This window comes from Ailuropoda melanoleuca, chromosome 7 (genome assembly GCF_002007445.2).
Source record: "Ailuropoda melanoleuca isolate Jingjing chromosome 7, ASM200744v2, whole genome shotgun sequence".
In the NCBI taxonomy this organism is placed as follows: Eukaryota; Metazoa; Chordata; class Mammalia; order Carnivora; family Ursidae; genus Ailuropoda; species Ailuropoda melanoleuca.
In genome coordinates, this window is record NC_048224.1 from 55,092,637 (window position 1) to 55,104,592 (window position 11,956).

Below are 11,956 nucleotides of genomic sequence, written 5' to 3' on the forward strand. Positions count from 1 at the left end.
GGGGGGGGAGGTGGTGGGGGGATGCTCGGGCAGCTGGGCCTGCAGGATCCAAGAAGGCCAGCTGGAGGGGAGGATGCCCTGGTGGTGTTGGTGAGTCTGGGAGAGCTGGAGCCCTGCCAGGGGTCCTGGGATGGCTCCCAGAGGGACCCGGCCTCCCAGGCAGTGTTGGTGAAAATGTAACAACTTCCAGCCACAGATTCTGGGACCAGGCCGGGGTTTCGCATTTTCTTGACTCCCCGCTATATGCGTCCTCATTTTATGGGCAGGAAACCAAGAAACCAAGGTCCAGAGAAGTGACTCACCCCCAGGGCACCCCATCTCTCTCGGGAGCTGGTCCTCCTGCCTCTGTGGTCGCCCCCCTCCGCCACCCCCACCCATACTCCACTCTGCCAAGCCATGTCACTCAGGAGAGCCCGCACCCTTGCCCCCTGGGGGCTGATGGCCCCATGGGGCTGCTGCCTGCTGGCCACAGACTTTTCCAGTTCACGCTCTGCTGACCCCACGACACTCAGGCCAGCCACCCCTAATTAGCCAGTCAGTCAGCACCAAGGGGGGGCATGGGGGGCCGAGCCTAGCAGAGGCAGAGCTGAGCACAGGCAGGATGTCCTCTCTACCCCCCTCCAGACATCCCAGAGCACTCACACCAGAACTGGGGGAGCAGAGGCGTGGCCAGAGGGGAGATGGCCCCTGGGGCAGTGCTGGGGGTACAGATGGCTCCGTGACCCTGGGCGGGTCCTTCCCCTCCGGCCTCCTGTCTCATGAGGGCAGTGCAGGGGTGAGTCAGTGCTAAGGAGTGTCTTTTTAAGGATTCCGCCACCTGGTCAAGGTGGGAAGGTGGATGCATCAGTCACCCCGAGGTAAGAAACCGGGGTCTGCATCCTGACTCAGCCACTTAGTGCTGTGCACTCTTGGGCAAGTTAGCCAACCTCTCTGAGCCTCTGATTGCTCATGCACCCAGTGGGAAACCACAGCACCTCCCTTCTGCAGCAGAGAAAGTTCTCAGCCTACCTACCCCTACACCTCAGTCTTGGAGCCAGGGGTCCCTCCCTCCCTCCTCAGGCAGGCTAAGATGGTTTGGGGAGGAAGGGGCCAAGATCCTCCCAGGACCCCTCTCCTCAGGCCGGGAAGACTGGGCTGGGTGTGAGAGAGAGGAAACCTCATTCCCACTGAGAAGTGTGGGGTGAGGCTGAGGAAGCCAGGGGCTGGCTCTCCAGGCCTGCCCTGCTTTGTCCGGGGTGGGGGTGGGGGGCTCCCGCAGGCTAAACCCCAGGACCCTCCCTTGCCTCCCGGGGGTCCCTCCTGCATGGTGGGTGTTGTCCTCGGGATCCCTGGGATAAGGAGGCAGTCGCTAGGGGCCCGGGGCTACCCTCCAGGCCGAGAGCCCCTGCGCCCCCCAGCAGCCCTGGCCCCCTTGGGAGGAGATGGGGAGACAGGGCTTAAGGGAACCGGTGCCCCCTCCCCCTCTCCAAAAAAAGCCCCGAGACCTGCCGAAGGGAGGGTCTGAAGGCAGATGGTGGAGCCATTTTCTGCCTCCGTGAGGGCTGATTGAAGGGCAATGAGGCAGCTAATGCGAAGAAAGATAGAAATTTACTTGCTTTAACTTCATACGGCACCCAGTGAAAGCGCGCATTCAGCCGCCGGCCCGCCGTGTCTGATGGGTGAATAAACCATTTCCAGCATCGATCATGCCCCTACATCATGGTTTAGTTCATGGGCCATTTGCTTCCAATTTCTCCTTCTCGGCCCTGTTTCATGCTTTCTTTCGTCCTCTCCCCCCCCCACCCCCCCACTTTCTCTCTCTCTTTTTTTCTTCCCTCTCTTCCCTCCCCCCAGCCCCCCCAAAGATGACATTGGAAGTGAGCCCTCCCGCTGGGTCAGATAAATAGATGGTATTGATACTCGGTAACAAACTATTTGTCATTTGAACTGGGCTTTTAGGAGGGAGAGTAAAAAGAAGGCAGGCGCCCCGCCACCTCAGAATGCAAAGCAAATGTCACTTTATTTCTATTTAGTTATTTTATTTAATCTGCGCTGTCAGGGTGCCGGAAACCACGCCGGCTGTCTCCGACTTGCACCGTCGAGCGCGCGGGTGGGTCGCCAGTCCTGCCGGTCTGCCCACCTCGTCTCTCCGTCGGGGGCTTCATGGGGAAGTGTGGCAGCGGGAGAAGTTCAGGCAGCACAGGTGGCGAAGGAGCCATGGGGGGGTGGGGGCCTCTCAGCGCTGGTACCCTGCTTTGGGTTCATCCTGGGCTGGGGGCCGGTGGGGAGCCCCGGGCAGGCAGGGAAGGGGCTGTGGAGTCACGTTGACACCCAGAGACCCAAGTCCTTGTTCACGTTGCCTTTTGGCCAAGGATGGTTGGTCATCGGGTCTGTCTGTGCCCAAGGAATGCAGTGGTTGGTAGGACCCAGCAGGGCCTGGGGAGCCGGGCATTTCTCCAAAACCACCCGAAGCCTGTCCCCATCCTTGATGACACCGTCTGTCTCTGGCCAAAGACCTTGCGCTGTTTCTCAGCCCTTAGGTTCCTAAAGGAGCTGGGAAACAGCAGGGGGTGATGGGAAGAGCACTGAACAGGGAGTCCAGAGTCCCCACACAGTGGGGCTTCCACACTGACAGGGACAGGCAATATGGTTTGGTCAAGCCACTTCTTTGGCCTTGGTTTTCCATGTGGTCCATGGAAGCTTCAGGCTTAGGGGCCCTAAGGACCCTCCCCCTCTTTGAGTCTGTCTTTGAGGCCAGTTCTGGGTCTTTATTCCCACCCCCTAGATGGAAACAGATGAAGGGATGCAGCTGGTCCCACGTCACACCGCACTCTGGAGGTGCCGGGTCCACCCCAGGCCCCTGTCTGAGCTCAGAAGTAGAGCCAGAAGGGGCCAATCCCGCCCTTGCCCAGGGCCGAGGGGTGCCTAGGGGTGTGGGAACCAGGATGACTGGTCGCCCAGACATAGAGCCAATGAGCAAAGTGACCACAGGTGAGGGATCTGAGGCGCTTCTGCTGGCCACCCCTCCTGCCTCCTGGGCGGGTGGGGGAGGGGCTCTTCTGGGTGACAGGCACTACCAGGAGTCCCTTCCAGCTGTCGTAATCACCTGAAGAGCGGGTTACGGCGCGCACCCGGTCTTCCCTGGCATTTTCTTAGGTAATGTTCCTGTCCAGTAAAAACTACAAAAACCATCTATATGCTTAAGGTGTAAGACAGTCAAGGGGAGGTATCCTTTCCCCATTTTGCAGGTGAGGGAAACAGGCCCAAGGAAGTAAAGCAACTTGGCCAACGCCCCGCGGCTGGGGATCTTGACTTCCTGGCTTGGAGGGTAATTTCCACCACTGAAATCCCAGTGAAACGTGTGCTGAAATCCCAGCACACATTCGTGGCCGGCCTCGGGGTTCCCTGCCCTGTGCTGGGTTCCGGCCCGCACAGAACTCACTGGGGGGGAGGGGGCTCCCTCCCCCTCGGTCTGCATTTCTTCATCTATACATAGGGTGACAACACTTGACCTTCTTACCAAATGGGGCTGCTGAGAACTCAAAAGAAGCTGCAGATAGAAAGTGACAAGTGAATGTCCGCAGGGTCTTGAAAGCAAAGATTTAAGGAACAACATGGCCCCGGGTGTCCCAGGTGGAAACAGCTGGGCCCCAAGGTGCCCACAGGAGAGGCCTCCCCTCGCCCTTGGTGGCCAGGGTCCAAGCGCAGCTTTGGGGGAGGGCGGGGTCTCAGGCCTCAGGCTTTGGGAGTCAGGAGGGACTTTTGAGAGCCCCAGGCAGCCGGTGGCCCCCTCTACCCACTGCATCAAGACGAGAGGCCCATTTTCCAACCCGCCCAAGGAAAAATATACATAAAGGTTGATGTGTTTTCAAATGGGTTTTTGGTTTGCTCTTCTCTTTTCTCCCTGTGAGCATTAACCTCGAGGACCCCGGGGACGGCTCAGCTCGCCAGAGCACCTGCTGGGGTCACGCGTAGTCATTAGCTTTGCGGTCAGTGCAGAATAAACCCCATTTCCCCGCGCCTGGGAGAGCGAGCACCCGCTCCCGGGAAGCCCGCTGCTGCCTCACTTCTCCAAACTCACACTTTTCTTGCCTGACTTGTTCCTCTGCCGCTGTTCTACCTCCAGCTGTGGGGGCGTCGAAGAAAAAGATGAGATCAAGTTGAGGGGAAAAATTGTCTGATTTCTTGAGCCCTTTGTTTCCCAGGCCCCTGGCAAGCGGGGGCCGGCTCTGGGCTGGGGGCTGGGAGGCCCAAGGGTCTGTGCCAGTCAGCGGCAGGTGCCACAGGCCCCTGGTTCTGGGCACGGGGTGCAGATCTCTCTGGGAGGTGGGGTGCAGGGTGTGCGGGGACTGGCAGGGCACGGCTTGGCTCTGGACACCCCTTCCTCCAGCCTCTTTCTGTCTTTTGTCAGAACCAAGCGCCCCCGGGCCTCTACACAAAGACCCAGGACCCCGCCAAAGCCCCCAACAGCCCTGACATCCTTGAGATCGAGTTCAAGAAAGGTAGGTGCCCACCTGTCGGGACTTGAGGAAGTGGGCTCTTGGGGCCCTGGCTCACTTCCCCTCTGCCTGGGAGCCCAGCCACGAGCCCACTGCATCCCTCCTGTTGTTCCTGGAAGCCAGAGCTCAGGCAGGGCCTTCAGACGCTCCCAGCCATCCCCTACCCTGGATGGCATGGTCCATGGAAGCCTCCAGACTTGAGAGGAAAGCATCCTCAGCAGCCACATGGGCTTTTGGACACCAGGTCTGGAGTGAGAGCATTCCAGTCCCTAAGCTGCCAGCTGCTTTGGTACTCTGGACAGTTACTCGGCTTTCATGGGCCTCAGTGTCCTCTTCTGTAAACTGGGGATAAAAGCCTCTGCAGCCTGGCATTTTCATGCTATAGAATGCTGTCTGAAGAGATACACCCTGTTCCAGGCCCTGGCACCCAGGACGTGCTAAGTAAATGGAGGGTCTTAGAGAGCCGGCCTCAGGGGCCCCTCTGACCCCACAACTAACACCTCAGCTAGTCCTACATTGTACCCCACCCCTCTACGCCGAGCTCAAAACCGCCAGTGGCCATGGGTGGGTGTGCTAAACCCCCCAACTTTGCTGCTATCGACAAGACGTGTTTGCTGGCTTGGCCTGAGTGCCCGGTCTTGAGCCTGGTATGAGGCACACCTCTTGCCATGGAGGACAGAGGAGAATGCAAGGTGAGCCTGGTAATGAGAGGGGCAGGACCAGGCTCAGATTGAGGGCTCAGGGCACCCAAGGAGAGGACCTGTCCTGGCAGCTACAGAAATCAAGGAGGCTTCCTGGAGGAGGTGGTGCTAGGCAGGAGCTGGAGGATCCAAGAGGGGGCGTGAGGGCATCCCAAGCCTGGACAAGGAGGCTGGACAGTCCATCCACTAGGTGGCTGCCCAGGCTGGAACAGAGCAGAGGGAGAGGAACTCGGCCCCTCCCAGGGCACGTCAGAGACCACGGATGGGGAAAGGGAAGTGGGGGTTCAGATCCCTGCCCTCACTCATGCTGTTGTGAGGCCCTCTGGGCCTTGGGCTCCCTTGTCTATAAAATAGGCCGTGGAAATGATGCTCACAGATATCGAGTATGGTGTGTGGAGTAAGGTGGGGGGAAACGGAGTCCGTTAGTGCTTGAATAACGTGCCTGTTCCTGGCCTTTCCCGAGAGCCTGGCCAAGCCAGTGGGCATCTCCATTGCTCCCGCCATCCATTCAAACCCTTGAATTTCACACCGCTTAGGGACCAAAGGGTCCACGGGCTGAGGTCCCCGATGGTAGCTGGAGCCCTAAGTGCCCACTCTGTCTGACCCAGGCCTGGTCCGCAGGCGTGGGACATCTTTGGGCATCATCTCTGAGAAGGAAGTGGGACGGCCCCAGGCAGCACCTCCGGCAGGTCCCCCCGGGGGGAAGCCTGGGTGAGGGTGGGAGGCGGGCAACGGGGGTCCCGGACACAAGGCTCTGGCAGCCTTTCCTCCAGAAATAGGGCAGCCCCAAGGGCTGAGCCAGAGAAGAGACGTGATCCATTTTAATGATTTAGGGACCGTCTGGAAAAAAAAAAAAAAAAGACGGGAGGAGCCGTCCCCGACTACTCCCTTTCACCCTCTAGTTAATTTATTTGAAGTTTTAATCTAATTATTAACTATTTTAAAGGCTAAGAGGCTTTCTCTGGCAGCAGCACCAACAATGTCAGCTCCTCTCTGGGGCAGGCCCCAGCCAAGGCCCCTGCGAAGGCCATAATAGGACCGGGAGGGAGAGAAAGGGAGAGGGGAGAGGCGGGCAGTGGCGAGAGGGGCTTAAGGTTCATTATTGGGCAGACTTACATTTAATAGCAATTTACAACCAAGTTATAAAACCCCTGGAAATGGGGGTGAAGAATGGCGAGGTGACAGCGCCTTGAGGGAAGCCCCTCCAAGCTGCGCCTGCCTAATAAAGACTCGAAAGCCGCTATTGAGACCTGATTGGCACCCGGTCGCTGGCTACATGGTAATGAGCTGGGCAGATGGGTGGGGGATTATCCGCCAACTTCGAACAGCTTTCCTTTGTCACTGTTACAGCTCTCTTGTTAGCCCCCTAATACATTTATTGCTCATTTCACACCGCTCGAGAAAGTGCCCCTTGCTATTCAAAGTCAACCCTGAACCCACCCACTGCCCCCCCCCCTGCCCCCCCCCCTTGACTCGGCCCTGCCCTCCCCTCCCCGAGCTGCGGCCGCCTCCCTGCTGCCCTCCTGCCACCCCAGACCCGACTTCTCAGAATTCACCGACGCCTCCGACACGTCGCCTGCCGGAGCGGGCACCGCGGCACCCCAGCCATCAGCTGGCTGTGCCGGTCCGGGGCGCGGGGTCGGGGGGCGCTGGGGTCCACCAGGCAGACGTGGCAGGGGGCTGCAAGAGTGCGCGTGCGTGCGTGTGCACGCAGGCGCGCGCACGAGCCCGAGCTCCGCCGCACCTCGGCCAGGCGGCCTGGGTAGCTGGTGGGACAGAAGGTGCCCGGCATAAGACAATGGTGGAGCGTGAAATTCAATTAGTTCAGGGCTGGTTCCAATTTCACAGCCCCTAAATGCAAAAGGGACAGAGAGAATGGGAAGGGTGGGGGGCGCGTTTTTATTGCATTTTCCCTTTCATTCTGGGGGGCGTTCTCGCCCCTTCTCTCCCTCCAGCAGGCCCCAACCTGCACAGGGCTTTTCAAGGAGTCATTTGGAGTCCATATCTGTCAGATCCATTTAAGGCGTTGCGGGCAGAGGGAGAGGGCGGGGTGGCAGGCCCAGGCTCCCGCCCCGAGCCAGCTCTGGCCCGTGGGCCCACTGCCCTCTCTTCCTGCCCTAGGGGTCCCCGTGAAGGTGACCAACGTCAAGGACGGCACCACCCACCGCACATCCCTGGAGCTCTTCATGTACCTGAATGAAGTCGCGTGAGTGCCCACAGGCTGGCCTGGCCTCCTGGGAAACCACCCCCTTGGGCAAGTGGGGCGCAGGCCACTGTGGCTGACGGTCAGGGCCAGGGGCTCAGGGGCTAAGGAGCACAGGCAGTGTCGGTGCAGCCCAGAGGCACGGGGTCTCCTGGTTTGATGGGAGCCTCTGGTGGTCTTCAGCCTTGGAAGGTTAATAACACCTCCCCTCCAGTTCTGCTGCCCCCAGGGACGGTCCGACTGGGGCTTCTGAGCTTTCTGCCGGACCTGAGACCCAGATAGCAGGAAAGATGAGCGGTGGGTAGGGCTGGTGCCGCACAAGGCCCCAGGACAGAGGTGACAGAAGTTGCCAACTTGCTGTGTGACACCAGCAATCCTTTCTCTCTCTGGGTCTCAGTTTCCCCACTGCTACAGTGGGCAGTTGAAGCAGGTGACCTGCCTCCAATGTCCTTTGTGTCTTGGGTCCTGGGGTGGTGCCTGATGCCCTGCATGTGGCTCTGGCGTCCCGCAGCTGAGAGCCCAGCCAGGCGGGTGGCGTCTGACTCGAATCCTTGTGGCAGCCTGTGGTTTTAAGGGACCCATTCTCCCCACAGGGGCAAGCATGGCGTGGGCCGCATTGACATCGTGGAGAACCGTTTCATTGGGATGAAGTCCCGAGGTGAGTCTGCTCACTGCCCTAGGGGGCGTGGGGGCGTGTCTCAGCTCCCAGAGACCCCAGAGGCCCCTCCGATTCCCATCCCATTCTGGTGTTGCTACGTGGGTGACTTTGGGCACGTTCCTTCCCCCACCAGACTCAGTTTCTCCCCTGTGAGGTGGGGACCGTGGGCCCTTTGCCACTGACTCTCAATGGCATGATGAAAAGCGCTGTCCCGAGAGCGAGGAGGAAACTGGGGGTCCAGGAGGGGCTCGGAGGAGAGGAGAGACCAGGGACAGGCCTGGAGGTCAGGCTGTCCTGTGCCCGGGACGGGTCGGCCAGCTTTGGAGGCAGACCATGCAGGGCCGATTTCACAGTCATTAACGCTGCTTTGAGGAGGCGGCCAGCCCAGCCAGGCAGGAATCCCGCCAGGGGTGGGCGCTGTGGGCTGCGCTGGTGGTATGAGTCCCAGGGTCAGGCATGGCACAGGCTGGGCAGGGAGTCAAGAGAGGTTGGTCCCAACCAAGCAGGTGCCTCTACCTTCTCTCGTTAACCAGAGCCCTCCCTGTGGTTTTCTATCGGTCGCTCACCAGGTCATCAAACCACACCCTCCCCTCCCAGACTCAGTTTCCCTGTATGAGGGGATCTCCTGTGCCTGCAGGTCCGCCAACAAATGATAGAGCAATGCTGTGTCCTCAGGGAACTTTAAGAGGGAGGGGGCAATCTTTCAGCAGTTTGAGCCCCCACACTGAGCACCTGATTTTTTAAATACTGGCGGTGAGGTCAAGGGTCCCCTCTTTTGACAGATGTTCAAATTGCTTTGCTTAGGTCAGTTTAAGGAGATAACATAACCAAACGAAACCAGGCCATGGCGCTTTGTCCCCTGGGACGTTTTTGCTAAGATTCTAAACTCCAGAGAGCTGATGGCCAGATTTAGCACCCTTAGAACAGGGTGCTGGTCCGGGAGACAGGAGGCAGGGGTCCTTTCTCAAGCTTGCCCTGCCTTGCCCGACGATGACCTCTGACTTGTCATCTCTGGGCCCCGTTTCCCCACATGTGATGTGGGGGTCACGGGCGTGGGGGTCCTTCCGGCTCTGACCTGTTTGGCTTTATCTCAAAAGGTGTGGGGAGGAGGGAAGTGAAGTGGCCACGTTGCCTCTTTCCTGTGATTTTTTTTCCTCCTCAACACAGCTTCTGTCTGCTCTCGAGAAGCACCCTGATTGAANAGATCCTTCCGGCTCTGACCTGTTTGGCTTTATCTCAAAAGGTGCGGGGAAGAGGGAAGTGAAGTGGCCACGTTGCCTCTTTCCTGTGATTTTTTTTCCTCCTCAACACAGCTTCTGTCTGCTCTCGAGAAGCACCCTGATTGAAACTCTAGGGGAAGGCCTTGTCAGAACAATATAACTAATTAGCTGCTCCCTTTTGTCCTCGCTTAAACCTTTGCCTCTTACCTGTATTAACGTCTGATTAAATGTCCCTTTGTCTCAGTCTGCCCTTGGGAGACAACACAATGGAACTCATGCAAGGCAGACCTGGGGGGGGGCTTGGGGAGCCACAGACCAGCACCCTGCTTTTACAGAAGGGGAAACCGAGGCCGGGACTGATGCGCAGACCCAGAGAGACACAGAGTGGAGGCTAAGAGCTAGAACTCTGGGGTGGGGTCTATCCCGGTTCTGGCCCGTGTTTCATAGGGGGGTCTGGTGCAGGGAGGTGCCCCATAAATGGCAGCGGTCCCAGGGGCAGGCTGAAAGGTCAGAGACAGCCTGTGCCCTCTGGGAGCTCTGTGGCACCTGCCGTCATGCCCTTCCCGCGCCATCACGAACTGATTGTGGATGTGTCCCAGTGGTGCGGGTAGTTACGCTACCAACCAACCTGGCTCGGCACCTGTGGTGAAAATGAATTGTGTCCCCCGATGGGCCTGAGGTCACTCCGTGAAATGCCATCCTGCTGGGTCGGGACAGTCCAGTAAACTTGGACTGAAGGGGCTGGTGATAAAGGCCTGAACTAGGCTATGCCTAGAAGACTTCCTGGAGGAGGTGGCAGGAGAATAGGCTTCAGCTGGTAGATATGGAATAAAGAGGGCTGAGTAGGAACTTTCTGGGAGATTAGGAGAGAAAGTAGGGGGCACCCCAGGTGGCCCGTTCGGTCTGATGGGGGCTGAGCCCCTGGAGCCCGAGGGAGGCACATGCAGAGGGTCTGGGCTTTGGTGGCAGATGGGAGTCCCCGTCTTGGCTCCATCACCACTGGGAAAGCAACTTAGCCTCCTAGAGCCTCGGCTTCTTCATCTGTGAAATGGGTTGTTGCGTGGAACAAATACGGAGAGCTCTGGATGGTAGACTACTATCTGTTTCCCAGAACTGGGCGGGGTGGGGGAGTCATCTCCCCTGAAGTTCAGAGCCTTGAGATGAGCCTTCAGTTCTGACTCCCTTGGCTTCTAACCCCCCACCAGGAAAGGTTCCTGGAGCCCGGCTTCACTGTGTCCAGGTACTGTGTGTAGCTGCAGAGGGCTGTCCCTCAGCGCATGGAATTTAGCCTGAGGGTTGTACAGTCTTTGGGGAAGACAGTCAGGATTCTGACTCCCAGGAACTTGCCGTGTGACCTTAGCACGCGGCTTTCCCTCTGAGTGGCTCCAGCTATCAAAGGTGGGGCGAGCCTGGGTGATCTTCCTCCTGGAAGTTGTAATTTGCCTGTTTTCTTACGTGGGTCAGAGGGCTGAGAGAAGAAGGTCGCCACATGATTTTAGGGTGGTGTCCTGTTTCTACGTCTCCGCTCCGAGTAATTCATCATGGGGAAGAATGAGCAGGGGCAGTAAATGAGGGTGCTGGGGATGTCTGCCCGCCACGGTTTTGATTAAGTCTCCGGTAATGGGAGAAGGCTGTTAATTGTCAATGATATTGAGGGCAGAGCCGGAAGACGCTATTGTCCGTACCTCTGTGTACAAGGGGAAATGTCATTGGTATTGATTTTACAAAGCTCATAATTGAAATTCGTTAAAGCCCTTGTTTGTTTTGGGGGGGGAGGAGTAAGGGGGGATGGTTAGGGAGTTGGGCAGGGTTAGTGCCCTGAGTCTGGGCTGGTCATGGGGTCAGAGGGGCAGGGGCTGGGGGAGCTGCAGATGGGGCTGCTTTTGCTGTATTGTGGCTGTTCACATCGTCATTATCACATTATCTTTTTAACTCTGGAGGGGGGCTAATTAAGTGAAGTAAATGAAATCAGTGGGGAAGAGGGGGGGCAGGGCAGGCAGGGGGGAAGCGGGGAAGGAGCCAGCGCCTGTCCTTCCGCTCACCTTCTCCCTCCTCTAGCCAGCTCGGCTCTCTCCTTAGCTCTCAGCCCTGTCCCTGCTGGGTCTCACCTCTGGGTCTCACTCTGCCTGCCGCTGCCTCTTCCCTCTGCAGACTCCCTCCCCCTCCTCCTCATTGCCTGCTTCTCCTCTTCCCTCCCCTGTCCCTCTCTCCTCCACCCTTCCCATCTGTCTCCCACTCTCCCCTCCTATCTCACTTCCTCCTGACTCCTCCACTTTCTGGCTAAGAAGAAGCAAGGGCTGCCCGCCCGCTTACCCACCTGCCTGTCCACCTGTCCAGGCCTCCCAGAGGCTCTGTTCAGATGGAATGTTCCAGATGGAGAGTAGAGGGAGAGCTATGAAACAAAGATGTCTGTACCCTCAGAGCCCACCCTGATCCCCGGGCTGGGGCCTACGGGGCACTAGAGGATGGCTAGAGACCCACCATGACTTGCCTCCCTGTCACCATGGCAACCGCCTCCATCCTTGGCCCTGGTACCCAAGAGGGGAGCCCTTGGGCTCCAGCCAACCTCCCTTCCCCAGGCCTTTCCAAATATCTCCCTCTGGATACTGCTTTCCCAAGGGACCAGAGCCTCTGGTCCAGGTGCCCTAACCCCCACCCCATCCCACCCCAACCCAGACCCCAGCGGATTGGCGGAT

General features: G+C 58.5%; 1 protein-coding gene across 2 annotated transcripts in view; it reads left to right on the forward strand.

The window, feature by feature from the left end:
* Positions 1–11,956, forward strand: part of ASS1 (argininosuccinate synthase 1) — a 59,732-nt gene that overhangs the window by 23,450 nt on the left and 24,326 nt on the right. For both annotated transcript variants that reach the window (XM_034664674.1, XM_034664675.1), the window contains exons 10-12: positions 4,391–4,481; positions 7,301–7,385; positions 7,976–8,040. In XM_034664674.1, the coding sequence (XP_034520565.1) occupies positions 4,391–4,481; positions 7,301–7,385; positions 7,976–8,040 (241 nt within the window). The remainder of the gene's footprint in view (positions 1–4,390; positions 4,482–7,300; positions 7,386–7,975; positions 8,041–11,956) is intronic.